The sequence below is a fragment of the Lichenostomus cassidix genome, chromosome 22 (genome assembly GCF_008360975.1).
Source record: "Lichenostomus cassidix isolate B80296 chromosome 22, HeHo_3.0, whole genome shotgun sequence".
Classification (NCBI taxonomy): Eukaryota; Metazoa; Chordata; class Aves; order Passeriformes; family Meliphagidae; genus Lichenostomus; species Lichenostomus cassidix.
Window position 1 is genome coordinate 1822586 of NC_139502.1, and position 13418 is coordinate 1836003.

The following is a 13418-nucleotide window of genomic DNA, read 5'->3' on the forward strand; positions in this document are numbered from 1 at the left end:
ATAAATAAGGACATATACCAGATATGCTCACTGTTTATTCCAGTACTCAGCAAAAAAAAAAAACCCAAAAAAAACCCAAAAAAACCCTCAAACCACCCCTAAAAAAAAAAAAAAAAAAATCCCAAACTCTCTCTCCCTTTCCTAGGTCTCTTTAAATTATAAATACAAATAATGCAGATTTATAATGGCACAAAAAACATCTAAAGTGCAAACGGACCACGACGAGACTCATGCAAACCTTCCTAGAGAAAAACCCCCGAGAGAAAAAAATCCTTTTTTTTTGCGAGAATAAAAAAAAAAAATTATAAAGCGTCAGAGATGAACTCCGAGGTGAAATCGCTGGACTCGACCTGGAGGATCATTGCCCATCCCGTGGGATCTCAATTTAAATTTTTCCAGGGATTCTGAGGGATGGGAAAGGCTTTTCCCAAATTCCCTGTCCTGGTCAGAGAGCTGGGAGTGCCCAGGAGGGATGAGAGTTCCCAAATTCCACACAAGTGGCCTCAGAGCAGCTCAGAAATAGGGAATTGGGGTCTTTGGGACGTGGCAGAGACTTGGTTGGCAGAGGGGGAATTCCCTGTGGAACCAGGGAATGTTTCCCCATGGAAGCAGGGAGGAATCCCTGGGGAATCAGGGAAAAAAATCCCTATGGAACCAGGAGGGAAATCCCTGTGGAACCAGGGGAGAAATTCCTGTGGAACCAGGAGGGAAATCCCTATGGAACCAGGGGAGAAATCCCTGTGGAACCAGGGGAGAAATCCCTGTGGAACCAGGGGAGAAATCCCTGTGGAACCAGGGGAGAAATCCTTACGGAACCGGGGAAGAAATCCCTAAGGAACCAGGGGGAGAAATTCCTGTGGAATCAGGGAATGTTTCCCCATGAAACCAGGGGGGAATCCCTGGGGAATCAGGGAAAAAAATCCCAATGGAACCAGGGGAAAAATCCCTATAGAACCAGGGGGGAAATCCTTATGGAATCAGGGAGGAAATCTCTATGGAACCAGGGAGAAATCCCTATGGAACCAGCAGGGAAATCCCAATGGAACCAGGAAAGAAATCCCTATGGAACCAGGGAAGAAATCCCTGTGGAACCAGGTAGAAAATCCCAATGGAACCAGGGAGGAAATCTCTATGGAACCAGCAGGGAAATCCCAATGGAACCAGGGAGAAATCCCTATGGAACCAGCAGGGAAATCCCTATGGAACCAGGGAGAAATCCCTATGGAACCAGCAGGGAAATCCCTGTGGAACCAGGTAGAAAATCCCAATGGAACCAGGAAGAAATCCCTATAGAACCAGGGGAGAAATCCCTATGGAACCAGCAGGGAAATCCCTATGGAACCAGGGGAGAAATCCCTATGGAACCAGCAGGGAAATCCCAAAGGAACCAGGGAGAAATCCCTATGGAATCCCAGGAAAAATCCCTATGGTACCTGGGAATGTTCCCCTGTGGCTCCACAGCAAATCCCACCAGGGGGAATTATTTTCCCACTCCTCTTCCCAGCCATATTCAGGAGACAAATTTAAATTACTACCAGAAAGGAAAATACAAATATGGCACCCCAGAAAAGATGGGTTTGGGGAGCCCAAGGCTCCTCCCTGACCCCAAATCTGCCTTAGGCACCTTCTCTGGGGTTCCAGAGGAATGCAGGATGCAGAAGCCACTTTCTGGGAGGAATATCTTTCCCCAGGAGAGCTCTTGGGAGCTTTGGGAATTCCCAAAGTGGGAGTTCTGCACCAGCAGAGCCTCCCAGGTGGGGTTTGGCCAAAACCCCAAACCCCAATACCCAAATAATTTGGTTTTTGTGACAAATTCCCAAACAGCAGTCAGGCCTGGATGCACAAACCCCAGAAAAATTCCTAACAGCCATGGGGTGAAAAGTCCCAGCTGCACCCCCTGGGATCGATTCCTGAATAAAAACCCCATTTGAGGCTCAGGATATTCCAGGAAATTTTGGGTTTCACCTCTCAGAACTTTTTTGTGTCGACCTCTCAATCCCTGCCTGGTTTAGGAAGGAGCAACTTTGCATCCTCCTCGCCCTGGATCCCAAAAAAAAATCAGGGATTCCAACCCTCCACCGATGTCAGCAACATTTTTTCGCTGCTTCCAATTTTCTGCCAGCGTTTTTTGGGCTACATTCCTCGGAGGCAGCGACATCTGAAACGCTGCCAACGGCATCTGGTTTCGATGTTTTAGCAGCAAGTTCTGGTTTAAAGGCTTTGTGGTTTTCCAAACAGCACAAAAAAAAATTTATAAAATAAAGTTATATTGCTTTAGGTTTCAAAAAAAAAAAAAAAAAGAGATTCCTCCTTTATCAGCTCTCCAAGGAGTTGGGGAAGAGTTTTCCACTCTGCAGAGTCAAGGGGGATGGATTTGGGATTGGCCTGGTGGATCCCACACCACAAAAAGGATTTTTTGGCTCACCAGAGCTACTTTGGGGTTTCCCAGCTCTGCTCCTCTTCCCAGATCCCGCTGAGGAGGAGGAGGATGGAGGAAAGGCAACTCTCAGATCGTTCATTCCTCTCTGCTCAGCTTTGCTGCTGGAGTGTGAGAGAATTGAGGGATTTTTCCTGCCTTTCCCCAGCAATCCTAACGGCAGTTTCGCCCTGTGAGGTTCCCAAAGCATCTGATAATTCCCCAAATTCCCAGCAGCTCTGCCTTGGGTCTAAGTGCATCTCACAGTCAGACAGGACTGCCCGGCCTGAACTTGGCTTTTTTAGGGATTTTTCCTCAATTTTAGCTCTGAAAGGCTCTTCCTGGCCCTGCAATTCCTGTCCTGACCATTTCCCCTCTTCCTCCCTAAAAAGGCCACAGAGTTGAATGGGAAACTCTCGACTGTTTTTCCAGGAAAAACCAAACAAAGGATAAAGAGCTGACTTACAAAACTCACTTCAGGCAATAAAATCGTTCTATTCTGCTCCTTTGAAACAGACTCTGGTGGAATTCCTGCCGAGCACAGACAGAGTTTAGCACTATTTATACCACACTTAGAGCAAGGCGTTTAATACTCTAATCTTAAGACAGACTTTGTTTGTTAGGCTTTGTTTAAAGCTTTAGGCAGTTAAATGAAGTTAAATACAGAGATGTGAGCTTGGAAACACAACACACCACCCTGGCACCTCTTGGAAAGGGTGGAAAACATCCCTTTCATGCTTTTTGGGGTTTGTGGTGACTAAAAACCATCCGGTGAGGTTGGGAAATCCAAACCCCAGAGCTCTGCTGGGAGGATCAGGACTAAGGGTGACACGGAAGGACCGGAGGAAGGTGACATTCACGTTCGTCCGCAGCCAGCACAGATTCATGACGTGAATCCCACGGGGGTTTTTTAGGATGTGCAAGGGTTTTTAGTGCATCACCCGCCGGAGAGGAGCAGCTCCTCCCCTCGCTGCCCAACCTCCAGGCCTGGCTGGTGTCAGCACAACGCTTTTGGATGAAATTTGACCTCCAGGCATGGGGAGTTTGCTGTCTGAAGGCCTAACCGCTGTGGGGATCTATTTAAGACTGAGATCTTTTGGGATAACTTGGTGTTTTTTGGGGGGAAGAGATGAGACGGAGCCGGGAAGTGGCAGGAAGTCTGGAAGGCCTCAGAAAGGCCTTGGGAAGGCCTCGGGAAGGTGGGAAGACCTTGGGAAGGCCTCAGGAAGGCAGGAAGGCCTCAGGAAGGCTGCAGGAAGGTGGGAAGGCCTCGGGAAGGCAGGAAGGCCTCAGAAAGGCCTTGGGAAGGCCTTGGGAAAGCCTTAGAAAGGCCTTGGAAGGCGGGAAGGCAGGAAGGCCTCGGGAAGGTGGGAAGACCTCAGGAAGGCCTTGGGAAGATGGGAAGGCCTTGGGAAGGTGGGAAGGCCTCAGGAAGGCCTTGGGAAGGCTGGAAGGCCTCAGGAAGGCCACAAAAAGGCAGCAGGAAGGCCGCGCCACCAAACACGGACCCAATGCAGGAGTTTTGTCGGAGAGGAACAGAAAAGACGGAGGAACGCAAGGAGCCCTAAGGAACCGAGCCCAGCTCCTGGGGGGTTCCAGCTCCCCACAGTGCCCTGGCTTTGGGGGCAGCGCTCTCCCGGAGCACAGCCCTCGGCTTTGGTGGTGCTCGGCCGCCGCGGGTGCCGTCAGGCGGAGCCGCGCTTGGCGTGGGCTGGCGCGGAGCCCTCACCTCGGAGCTTCCTGAGCAGCAGCGTCAGCTTCTGCGGCTCCGACATCCTGCGGCGCAGCAGCTCGGCGCGCGGGTGGCCCTGGGCGCAGTGGTCGCTCTGCAGCAGCTGGAAGAGGCTGGCCATGTTGGGGCCGATCTTCTCCATCAGGCTGTCCTTGATGGTGCTCACCGTCTCCTCGTCGCACTCCAGCAAGCTGCGCACCAGCTTGTTGTAATACCTGCGGCAGAGGGACGCCCCGTTAGCCCAGAGTGTCCCCAGCTGGGGGACAAAACTGGGGGAATGCACGTTTTTAACTCATCCAGGAATTGATTGCTGGTGGTGTTGTCACCGAGTTATTAAGGTTGGGAAAGGTCTTCAAGGCCAAGATCCCATCCAGCCCCACAATTCCAGGCTGGAGCTGCACTGGGATGTTTCTCCAGAGCCCTGCAGGAGCTGGGCTGTGAGCAGAGGTTTTCCTGCCCCAAAGTTAAATTACAGGAAGATGCAATGACCTTTAAAGTCTTCCCCTGCAGTTGTCACTGCATCCAAACAGCCAGGGCTTGGAGGTGCTGTGCCCCTGGCATGGGGAAGGAATAAAGTCACCAAAATTCTGATTTAATTGCCCTAAGTGAGGAGCTGCCCCAGCTCTGGGAGGTGAGGGAATGAGCACAGTTCGTTTTGATGGTTTTGATGTTTTAGCAGCAAGTTCTGGTTTAAAGGCTTTGTGGTTTTCCAAAAAACACACACAAAAAAAATGTTCTATTGCTTTAGGTTTCCAAAAGAAAAAGAGATCCCTCCTTTATCAGCTCTCCAACGAGTTGAGGAAGAGTCCCGGTGGATTGGGAAGGATTGAGGGAAAAATGAGGAGCTAAGAGATGTGGAAATGGGTTAAAATGTGTCTTTTACTGTCTGCTAAACCTCACTGCACCAGGGAACATCTTCCCAGGGAGAGAAACTCGGGAAAAAGAGGAGCAGTCCCACATTTGCCAGGATTTCTACCCTGTAGGACGCCGGGGAACTTATTTTAAGCACTTTAAGGTCACGGTGACATTTTTCTATGGGAGCAGAGAGGAGAATAACCTGCAGGTGGAGGAGGGGAAGGAAGAGGGAAATGAGAGTTCCCATTGCAAGTCCTTTCCCAACTCAGCTCTGGCCTTTGGAGCAGCCAGGGGAGGTCAGGTGAGGTCAGAGTTTGGGCTGGACAGAAGGACTGGGATTTGGCTGAGGGTGAGCCTGGCTCGGCAGGGCTGGCAGCAAAATCAGAGGTGGTGATGGCAAATCTGAGCCTCACCCAGCTCAGCCCAGAGCCAGATCCCATCCTGCCCCACAATTCCAGGCTGGAGCCGCACTGGGATGATTCTCCAGGAGCTGGGATATTTCTTCTCCAGGAGCTGGGCTGTGAGCAGAGGTTTTCCTGCGCCGAGATTAAATCGCAGGAAGATGCAATGACCTTTAACGACTTCCCCCGGGCGCCGCGGGCCAAGTGGCACATTCTGCTTCCCTGGCTGTGCAGAGCCAGGCGCTGGGAAAGCAGGATGCTCCGGGAGCTCTCGGTGTCGGCTCGGAGCTGGGAATTTCTGCCGCTTTTGTTCCTCAGAGTGTCACAATATCCTCTGGCTCGGCCTGGGGGGAGGATTTCCCTGGGCCTCGGCAGGGCTTGGTCCTCTCAGAGGATCTTCCCGAGTGTCCCCATGTCCCCTGCACAGTCCTAACTGTCCCCACAGTCCTAACTGAACCCCACAATCCATCCCTTTAAACTGGGAATATCACAGACCTCTCTGCTCTTCTCTCAATCCTCTCACAAACGTTCCATATTTGCTGGGGAGAAGAGGGGGAAAGACACTCAAGTTTCATTTTTATTTTCCCCCCAGTGTAATTTTGCCTTCCCTCAAGTGTGATTCGCTGGATATACGAGAAAAAATTTCTCTGTCTGCAACACTTTTCTGTAATAGGACAGGGATTTCAATGATCCTCGTGGGTTCCTTCCAACTCTGGATGTTCTGGGATTCTCTGAAGGAATTTTTGCTGCTTGATGGAACATAAAACACATTTATCACCTGCACACCTGTCCTAGCACAGCTCTGGAGGCTTGAGGAGCACCTGGATCGAGCCAAAAGCCACCCCAGAGGAGCTGAGGCTTCACCCAGTGCCGTTTGCACTCCAATCCTGGAGCAGATTTACTCCAACTGCTCCAAAAGGTCCCTTTTATCCCAATCACAAGGCTCAGCACTGATTGTTCCAGGATTTGGAGGAAGAAGTCCCTGTCCCTGCAGCGTGACTGCCCTGCAGACTGCGGCAGCTCCCTGGAGCCTCCGTGTCCCTTGTCCTTGGAGGATGGGGACAGGGCTGGCCTTGTGACATTCCTGTCCCTGCAGGCAGGAGGAACAGGAGACAACCCCAAACCGGGTCAGGAGCAGCCCCAGACCATCCCTAGAAATGGGAAACATGGAATCACAGCACAGTGGTGTCACACAGGACCATGTCTGCTGGTTCCTTTAGTTTTTCCTGGTTTTTTGTGGTCACTCTGAAGGCAAGGACTCATTTTCCAGGTGCCACAGAAACCCCAGGGAGGGATGGATGCACTCTGGAGAAGGGAATGAGGTTGAAATGGATGGATGAAGGTCAGGCTGGATGGAGCTGTGAGCACCCTGGGACAGGAGAGTGTCACTGCCCGTGGCAGGGGTGGGATGGGATGGGATAATGGGATGGGATAATGGGATGGGATAATGGGATGGGATAATGCGATATGGGATGAGATTTAAGGTCCTTTCCCATCCAAACCCTTCCATGATTCCATGATCCTATTCTATGAGCAGCTCTGAAGTGCTCCATGTGCCAATTAACCAACCTGATTTGATCATCATACTGCACTCAAACAAAAAAAAATTCAACATCTAAACAAACTCCAGGCTTTGGAGTGAGGGACGTCTGGTTCATTTAACCATTCTCCTCCAGAGATGCTTTTAAATGTATTTCCCAAAAAGAGAAGGAAGTGTATTTCCCAAAAGGAGAAATAAGTGCATTTCCTCAAAAGACAAAGAAGTGTATTTCCCAATAAGATAAATAAATCTATTTCCCCAAAAGAGAATGCTGCTAAAACTGAGCAGGGCTTTGAAGAGGCAGAGAACCTCACCGGGCCAAGCAGTTCCAGGACTTGCACACACCAAATCAGCTCAGCCCCTCTCATCCCCACCTCCGGAATTCCCATCTCCTCCATCCCACCTGGAAAACCCCCTCGTACCGGTTGGAGAACTGGCCGGGGAGCTGCACCACCTCGGTGATGGCCTCGGGGTTGCGCCTGGCGATGCCACACATGTCCAGCTTGCTGTAGCACTCCTCCTGCACCTCGGAGATCATCCTCTGGAAGGTGGAGCACCTGCGGATGGCCAGGAACACCTTGGAGGTCACGCCGTTGGCGATGCACTTCAGGCTTTCCTTCACGAACGCTTTTCCCTGCGGACGGGAGCAGAAACATCTTAAACTGTGCCGGGTTTCCAGGGAATCCAATCCCAGAGTGTCCAGGGTTGTGGATTCTCCATCATGCTTGTTTTAATTACCCTCCCTGCAATTACAGGCAGCTCCTTCTCAGGGAATGGGGCTGCCCTTTTAATTGTAATTTTATTCTAATTTCAATTCTAATTCTAATTTTAATTCTAATTTTTATTCTAATTTTAATTCTGATTTCAATTCTAATTATGGCAGAGCTGTCTCTCACAGCAGCTGGGATGCCCACAGCCCAGAGCTCCTAATCCCAAAATATTTAGGAATGGAAATCTCTACCCTGGCAGTGCCAGGGATGGAGCAGTTCTGCCCCACTGATCGATTTAACACATATTTTAAACTTCAAGAGCCATTTAATGCCAGAGATTTAACACTTTTTGCTTCAAACCTCAAGAGCCTTTAAGAGCTTTTAAATTTCTCCTCGGGAGCAGGAGAACAGGGAGCAAGGCCTGTGTGAATTTTGGGAGGAAAACACAGAGGAAAAGGGACTTCAGCAGAGCCACAGCCCTCTGATATTATCCCATTTACTCCAAATGCAGAGGCTGATCTGGCTGCGTTTCCCAGACCCAAACACTTCCAACCGACAGCCCAGCCCCACGCCAGCTCACACAGCCAGGAGGTTTATTTTGTCAGAAGAACATTTCTGTTTCCTCCTGGAGAGGAAACCTCGCTCTCCGCCCCGCCGAGCCCTCCGTGCCAAGTGCTCACACGGAGCGGGGAGAGGAGAGAGAGCCCTGAAGGATGAGTTTGGAGCCAAAACCCAGCGCTGGGAGGAGCAGCAGGAAAGGCTGCAGGGAGGGAAGGGTTAATCCTCCCCAAATCGCAGATTAAATTCTGCACTGAGCAGAGCTTTAGAACCCGCAGGACTTGAAAAGGCATGAAAAGGCAGCTTGGATTTATTCTCGGCCAGGATTTCTCCCCTGGCTGGGTTTTATTCTCCTCCCTTTCTGCCCTGGCCGTACCTTGTCGCTGTTGAGCCGCTAGCAGAGAAAAGGACCCGGGTTCTCAGTGTGACAAGAAAAGAGACGTTTATTATTTTGATTTCAGCTTATATAGACTTTTCAGAGGTCACCCAGATTGGTCAGCCAGAAACCTCCCCCTAGGCCTGACTGGCCAGGCCTGAACTGTCCAAATCTCGAGACACTGTTTTTAATAACATCCAAACTTGATCTTTGTTTATCAAACACAGGAGAGAATTCTCATGGGAAAGAGCTGTGCTAGCCACAGTACCTGAGTGTCGAACTTGGCGGCGCTGTAGAGGAAGGACTTGCAGATGTCGTACATGCCGTCCGTGTCGCACGTGGAGTTCTCCAGGCAGGCGAAGGCGCCGCAGCCCACCTGCAGGGCGCTGTTGAGGCAGCGAACCACCTCTGCTGCGGGGAGAGAGCAAGGAATGTCAGAGATTGGATGTCATCCCATCCCGAGGCCAAATCCTCCGGCAGGGGCTGCAGGAGGGTGAGGCTGAGGGGGAAGAAGATCTGAAATCTGCCGTGGAGCCAGGCTGGGAGAGCTGGAGGGGCTCACCTGGAGAAGAGAAAGCTCCAAAGAGACCCTCCTGGTGCCTGAAAGTGGATTATATAAAAGTGGGAGAGCGAATTTTTGTATACACAGTGATAGAAAAAGTGGGGATGGTTTTAGGCTAAAAGAGAAGAGATTTAGGTTAAATATTAGGGAGAAATTCTTCACTTGGAGGGCAGTGAGGCCCTGGAACTTGTTGTCCAGAGAGGTTGTGGTTTCCTCATCCCTGGAAGTGTCCAAGGGCAGGTTGGAGCAACCTGGGATGGGATGGGATGGGATGGGATGGGATGGGATTTAAGGTCCCTTCCAACCCAAACCATTCCAGGATCCTGTAATTCTATGACTCTATAATTCTCTGATTCTAGAATTCCAGGATTCTACAATTCCAGGATTCTAGAATTCCAAGATTCTATAATTCTATGATTCTACAATTCTCTGATTCTAGAATTCCAGGATTCTACAGTTCCAGGATTCTCTGAAGCCATGACCAGCATTTCAAGGAACAGAAACTCCAACACCCCCGAGGGTCACACAGGGATTAAAAGAGGCAACACCTCGCAGTCCTTGGTGGGATGGAGACCCAAATATCCATCCCAACCCAATTCCAATTCCAGGCAGTGACATCTTTATCCCAAAGAAGGAGAAGATGAGGATGGAAAGCTCTAAAGAAGGAGAAGATGAGGGCGGAAATCTCTAAAGGAGGAGAAGATGAGGATGGAAATCTCTAAATAAGGAGAAGATGAGGATGTAAAGCTCTAAAGAAGGAGAAGATGAGGATGGAAAGGTCTAAAGAAGGAGAAGTGATGAGGATGGAAACCTCTAAAGAAGATGAGGGTGGAAAGCTCTAAAGAAGAAGATGAGGATGGAAAGCTCTAAAGAAAGAGAAGACGAGGATGGAAACCTCTAAAGAAGATGAGGATGGAAAGCTCTAAAGAAGATGAGGGTGGAAAGCTCTAAAGAAGGAGAAGTGATGAGGGTGGAAAGGTCTAAAGAAAGAGAAGATGAGGATGGAAAGCTCTAAAGAAGGAGAAGATGAGGATGGAAAGCTCTGGTCTCCTCCATGCTCTTTTTCCACCAGGAGCAGCCTGGCAGCATTTGGCTCACAAACCTCATCCACAAACAAGGCTGAAAGGATGGAAAATGCCAACAAGCTGGCAGGAAATTTGGCAGACATTGGAGATGTCTGAGCTTTTCTAACAACCCTGAAGTAGCTGGGAATAAGGTTTTACCTTGAGAGTCAATTCTCAGCACTCAAAAGGACTCCATCCAACAGTTTAGTGCTAAAACCGCCCTGATGGTTTGTAGCCAAAAAAGGGTGATTTTTGCCGAAGATCCGGGAGGGGAAAGGAGATTTGGGCAGAGAAATTCAGGTAATGGAGCTGCCGGGGGATGATGAAAACCCTGCAGGCAGCGGTCGGTCTGAGCACGAGGCTATCCATGTCATCCCAGCTTTCCCGAGCAGATCCAACGCGTTCGAGCAATGAATCAGCAGAATTGCCACATGATTGCCCCGAAATTAGCCGGGATTAACCTCGGGGCTGAGCCCAACATCTGTCCCCTCCCGTGTCTGGGCAGGGCGCGTTCGTGACTTTGGCAGCTCATGTTTCCAGACATTCCTGGGGAAGAAATGCAAACCCAGGGTCTCCTGAAGTGTGGGAAAAAGGAGTTTTTACCGGGATAAAACACAACTTACACCAGCCGAGTTGTACCCTACAGATGATTCTTCCCAACTGGGATTTTTCCCATGAAAAAAAGGAGAAATAATATTTTTTAAACCCCCCCCTAGTGAGCCCCTCCTCGCTCCCCTCTCTTGCTGACGTGCCTGAAGGGAGGAATATTCGCTAATTCATCCTCTGCCCAGCTTCACAAGCTCCCCGCAGCACCAGCCAGCCCCGTAATTAGCTTTCCACAGGTTCTGATGAGAACTTCGCTCGGGGTGCTCGGAGCTTTTATTGTTTTTTAGACGGAGACCCCACGTTCCTATGGCAACCCAACACAAAAGCGAACCGAGCGAACGCAGAGCCTCGGCGATCTAAAATCGGGCAGTGGCTAATGAGCCCCGAATTCGAGCCCTCAGTATCTCCGCAGCACAGAAAAAAGCAGATTTTTTAATCCCCATTGTTCCTCACTAAGCTGCAAAGTCGAGAAATCCGAGAGCTGACTCGGATTATTTTTTTTTTCCTATTGTGAAAGCAAGTTTGTTAAATGTCACAAATGTATTTTTTTTTCCCCCCTAGTCCCGGCTGAGCGATAGCCATCGGTTTGTGACAATAAAAGCGAGCTGGGGACAGTTTCTAGGTTACTGCATTCTTCAAAGTCGCGGCTCCCTCGGCCCCGCTTTGAACAGACAGATGTTCGGCAGAACAATGGTGCAACTTCCTAAAAAGCAAAGGGGTTGAACACCGGCTCGGGGAAGGGAGGGGGAGACATGCGAGCAGGAAAATCCGAATGATCAAAAGTCCGCGGAACTCGGTGAGGAGGAGGGGAGAGAGGCTGGATCGAGATTCCTGCTCCTCCGGGAGATTCCTGCTCCAGCAACCCCTGCAAGGAAGATTCGCGCCTGCCGGGCGTCATGTTCAGAAGGAAAAAAAAAAAAAAAAAAGGAAAAAAATGAAAAAGAAGAAGAAAAATCAGCAGCAGAGAGGTGGGAGAGAGAGTTGGAAGGCGTCGGGGCTGAGTTACCTGAGTTCTGCGCTGCCACCCGCGCTTTCCTGGGGCTCACCGAGTCATTCTGCTCCGCCTCGTAGCATGCGGATGCACTGAGCAGCAGCAGCAGCAGCAAGGCAGCCTTGAGCAGCATTCTCTGACAAGTTTCCGCTAAGTAAGCGTGTGGGGTTGGCTTTTTTTTTTTTTTTTTTTTTTGGGGAACGGCTTGAAATTTTTTTTTTTTTTTTTTTTTTTTTTTGGGATGTGTGAGCCTCTCCGGTTCGAGCGAAGATGTGGAGCTGGATAACGAGGAGGATCCTGGAGAGCTCGGGGATGGTCGGCAGGATCCGGATGCCCCTCTGGCTCCTTCTCGCTGGGGGACCGAGAGCAGCGAGCGTTTTATAGCCGCCCTTATCGGTCCCCCCCGGGCTGCGGAGCCAATCGGCGGCGCTGGGCAGAGCCAGGGGGAGGACTGGACTCATTCAAGCCCCACGAAACTGCAACTTCACAGGAAGAATATTTTTTGTTTTTTTTTTTTCCAAGCCCATTAGAAGTACCTGCCAAACAACAATTGAGCGAAAAGTTCATCTTCGCAGGAGCGCTGGGAAAGGGAGGGGAGGGAGGGGAGGGAGGGGAAAAGGGTCATGGAGCTCGAGGAAATGACAGCGCAGTCCTAAAAGCTCCCCCACCCCAAAAGAAAACCACCTGCCCGGCAGGAAAAGCTGTTCCCATCCGGGGTTGGGGTGGCTTGGTGAGGTCAGGGATGATGGGGATGGCAGCGATTTCTGTCCCACCTGCCCCGCCGCTCACCTTTCCCTGTATTCCCAAAAATTCCCCAAATTCCCGGTGTTCCTCCTGCCCCAGCACGTGCGATCATCCGGATCATCGCCGCGCCTCACGTAGGCACATGCAAATCCCAATCCCTGCCCCGAATGCAAATCCCAATCCCTGCCCCGAATGCAAATCCCAATCCCTGCCCCGAGTGCAAATCCCAATCCCTGCCCCGAATGCAAATCCCAATCCCTGCCCCGAATGCAAATCCCAATCCCTGCCCCGAGTGCAAATCCCAATCCCTGCCCCGAATGCAAACCCCAATCCCTGCCCCGAGTGCAAATCCCAATCCCTGCCCCGAATGCAAATCCCAATCCCTGCCCCGAGTGCAAACCCCAATCCCTTCCCCAAACCTCTCCTCCTCATCTCCCCCTCACCTCCACCATTCAATCAAACCTTTCGCTGAGTCCCCAAACCCCGATTTTTTCGGGGTTTGGTGGTTTCCCCCATCACCCCCCTCTCCCCGCTCCGAACTCAATCTGTTTTTCAGATTTCATAACGGGAGGAGGCATCCCTCTGCCTGATTTCATCTCGGTTTGAATGAGGATTAACGCGCCCGAGAGCTGATCATCCTGCATCCCAGAGACGATTCGAAGCTCTGGGTGATTCAGGGATGAAAGCACAGCAGAGCCGTCGAGCTCTAGAGCTGAAAGGAAATGGGGAAAGGTGCGTGGAGAAAGATTTCCAGAGGAAAAGTCCCAAGGTCCTGCAGTTTAGGATAAATCCGAGGGTTTAGAGATCAGAGCTGAGGGAGTTTGGATCCCTGAGCGTGTTTGGGGTTCACTCTGCTGATCCCC

At 50.7% G+C, this 13418-nt stretch overlaps 1 protein-coding gene across 3 annotated transcripts; it reads right to left on the reverse strand.

The window, feature by feature from the left end:
- Positions 1–2273: 2273 nt before the first annotated feature.
- On the reverse strand, positions 2274–12176 carry STC1 (stanniocalcin 1). Of its 3 annotated transcripts, none has more exons than XM_085080595.1 (4): positions 11827–12173; positions 8857–8999; positions 7367–7578; positions 2274–4363 (listed from the first exon to the last, which is right to left on the reverse strand). In XM_085080595.1, exons 1-4 carry the CDS (start codon positions 11942–11944, stop codon positions 4102–4104), a joined length of 735 nt encoding a protein of 244 aa, XP_084936721.1. In that variant the 5' UTR covers positions 11945–12173; the 3' UTR covers positions 2274–4101. The 3 variants fall into 3 exon arrangements, with proteins under 3 accessions (XP_084936721.1, XP_084936720.1, XP_084936719.1); XM_085080594.1 differs by lacking the exon at positions 2274–4363 and adding an exon at positions 5520–6494 and having other exon boundaries at positions 8857–8996; positions 11827–12176; XM_085080593.1 differs by lacking the exon at positions 2274–4363 and adding an exon at positions 5523–6494 and having other exon boundaries at positions 11827–12175.
- Between the last annotated feature and the right edge of the window lie 1242 nt (positions 12177–13418).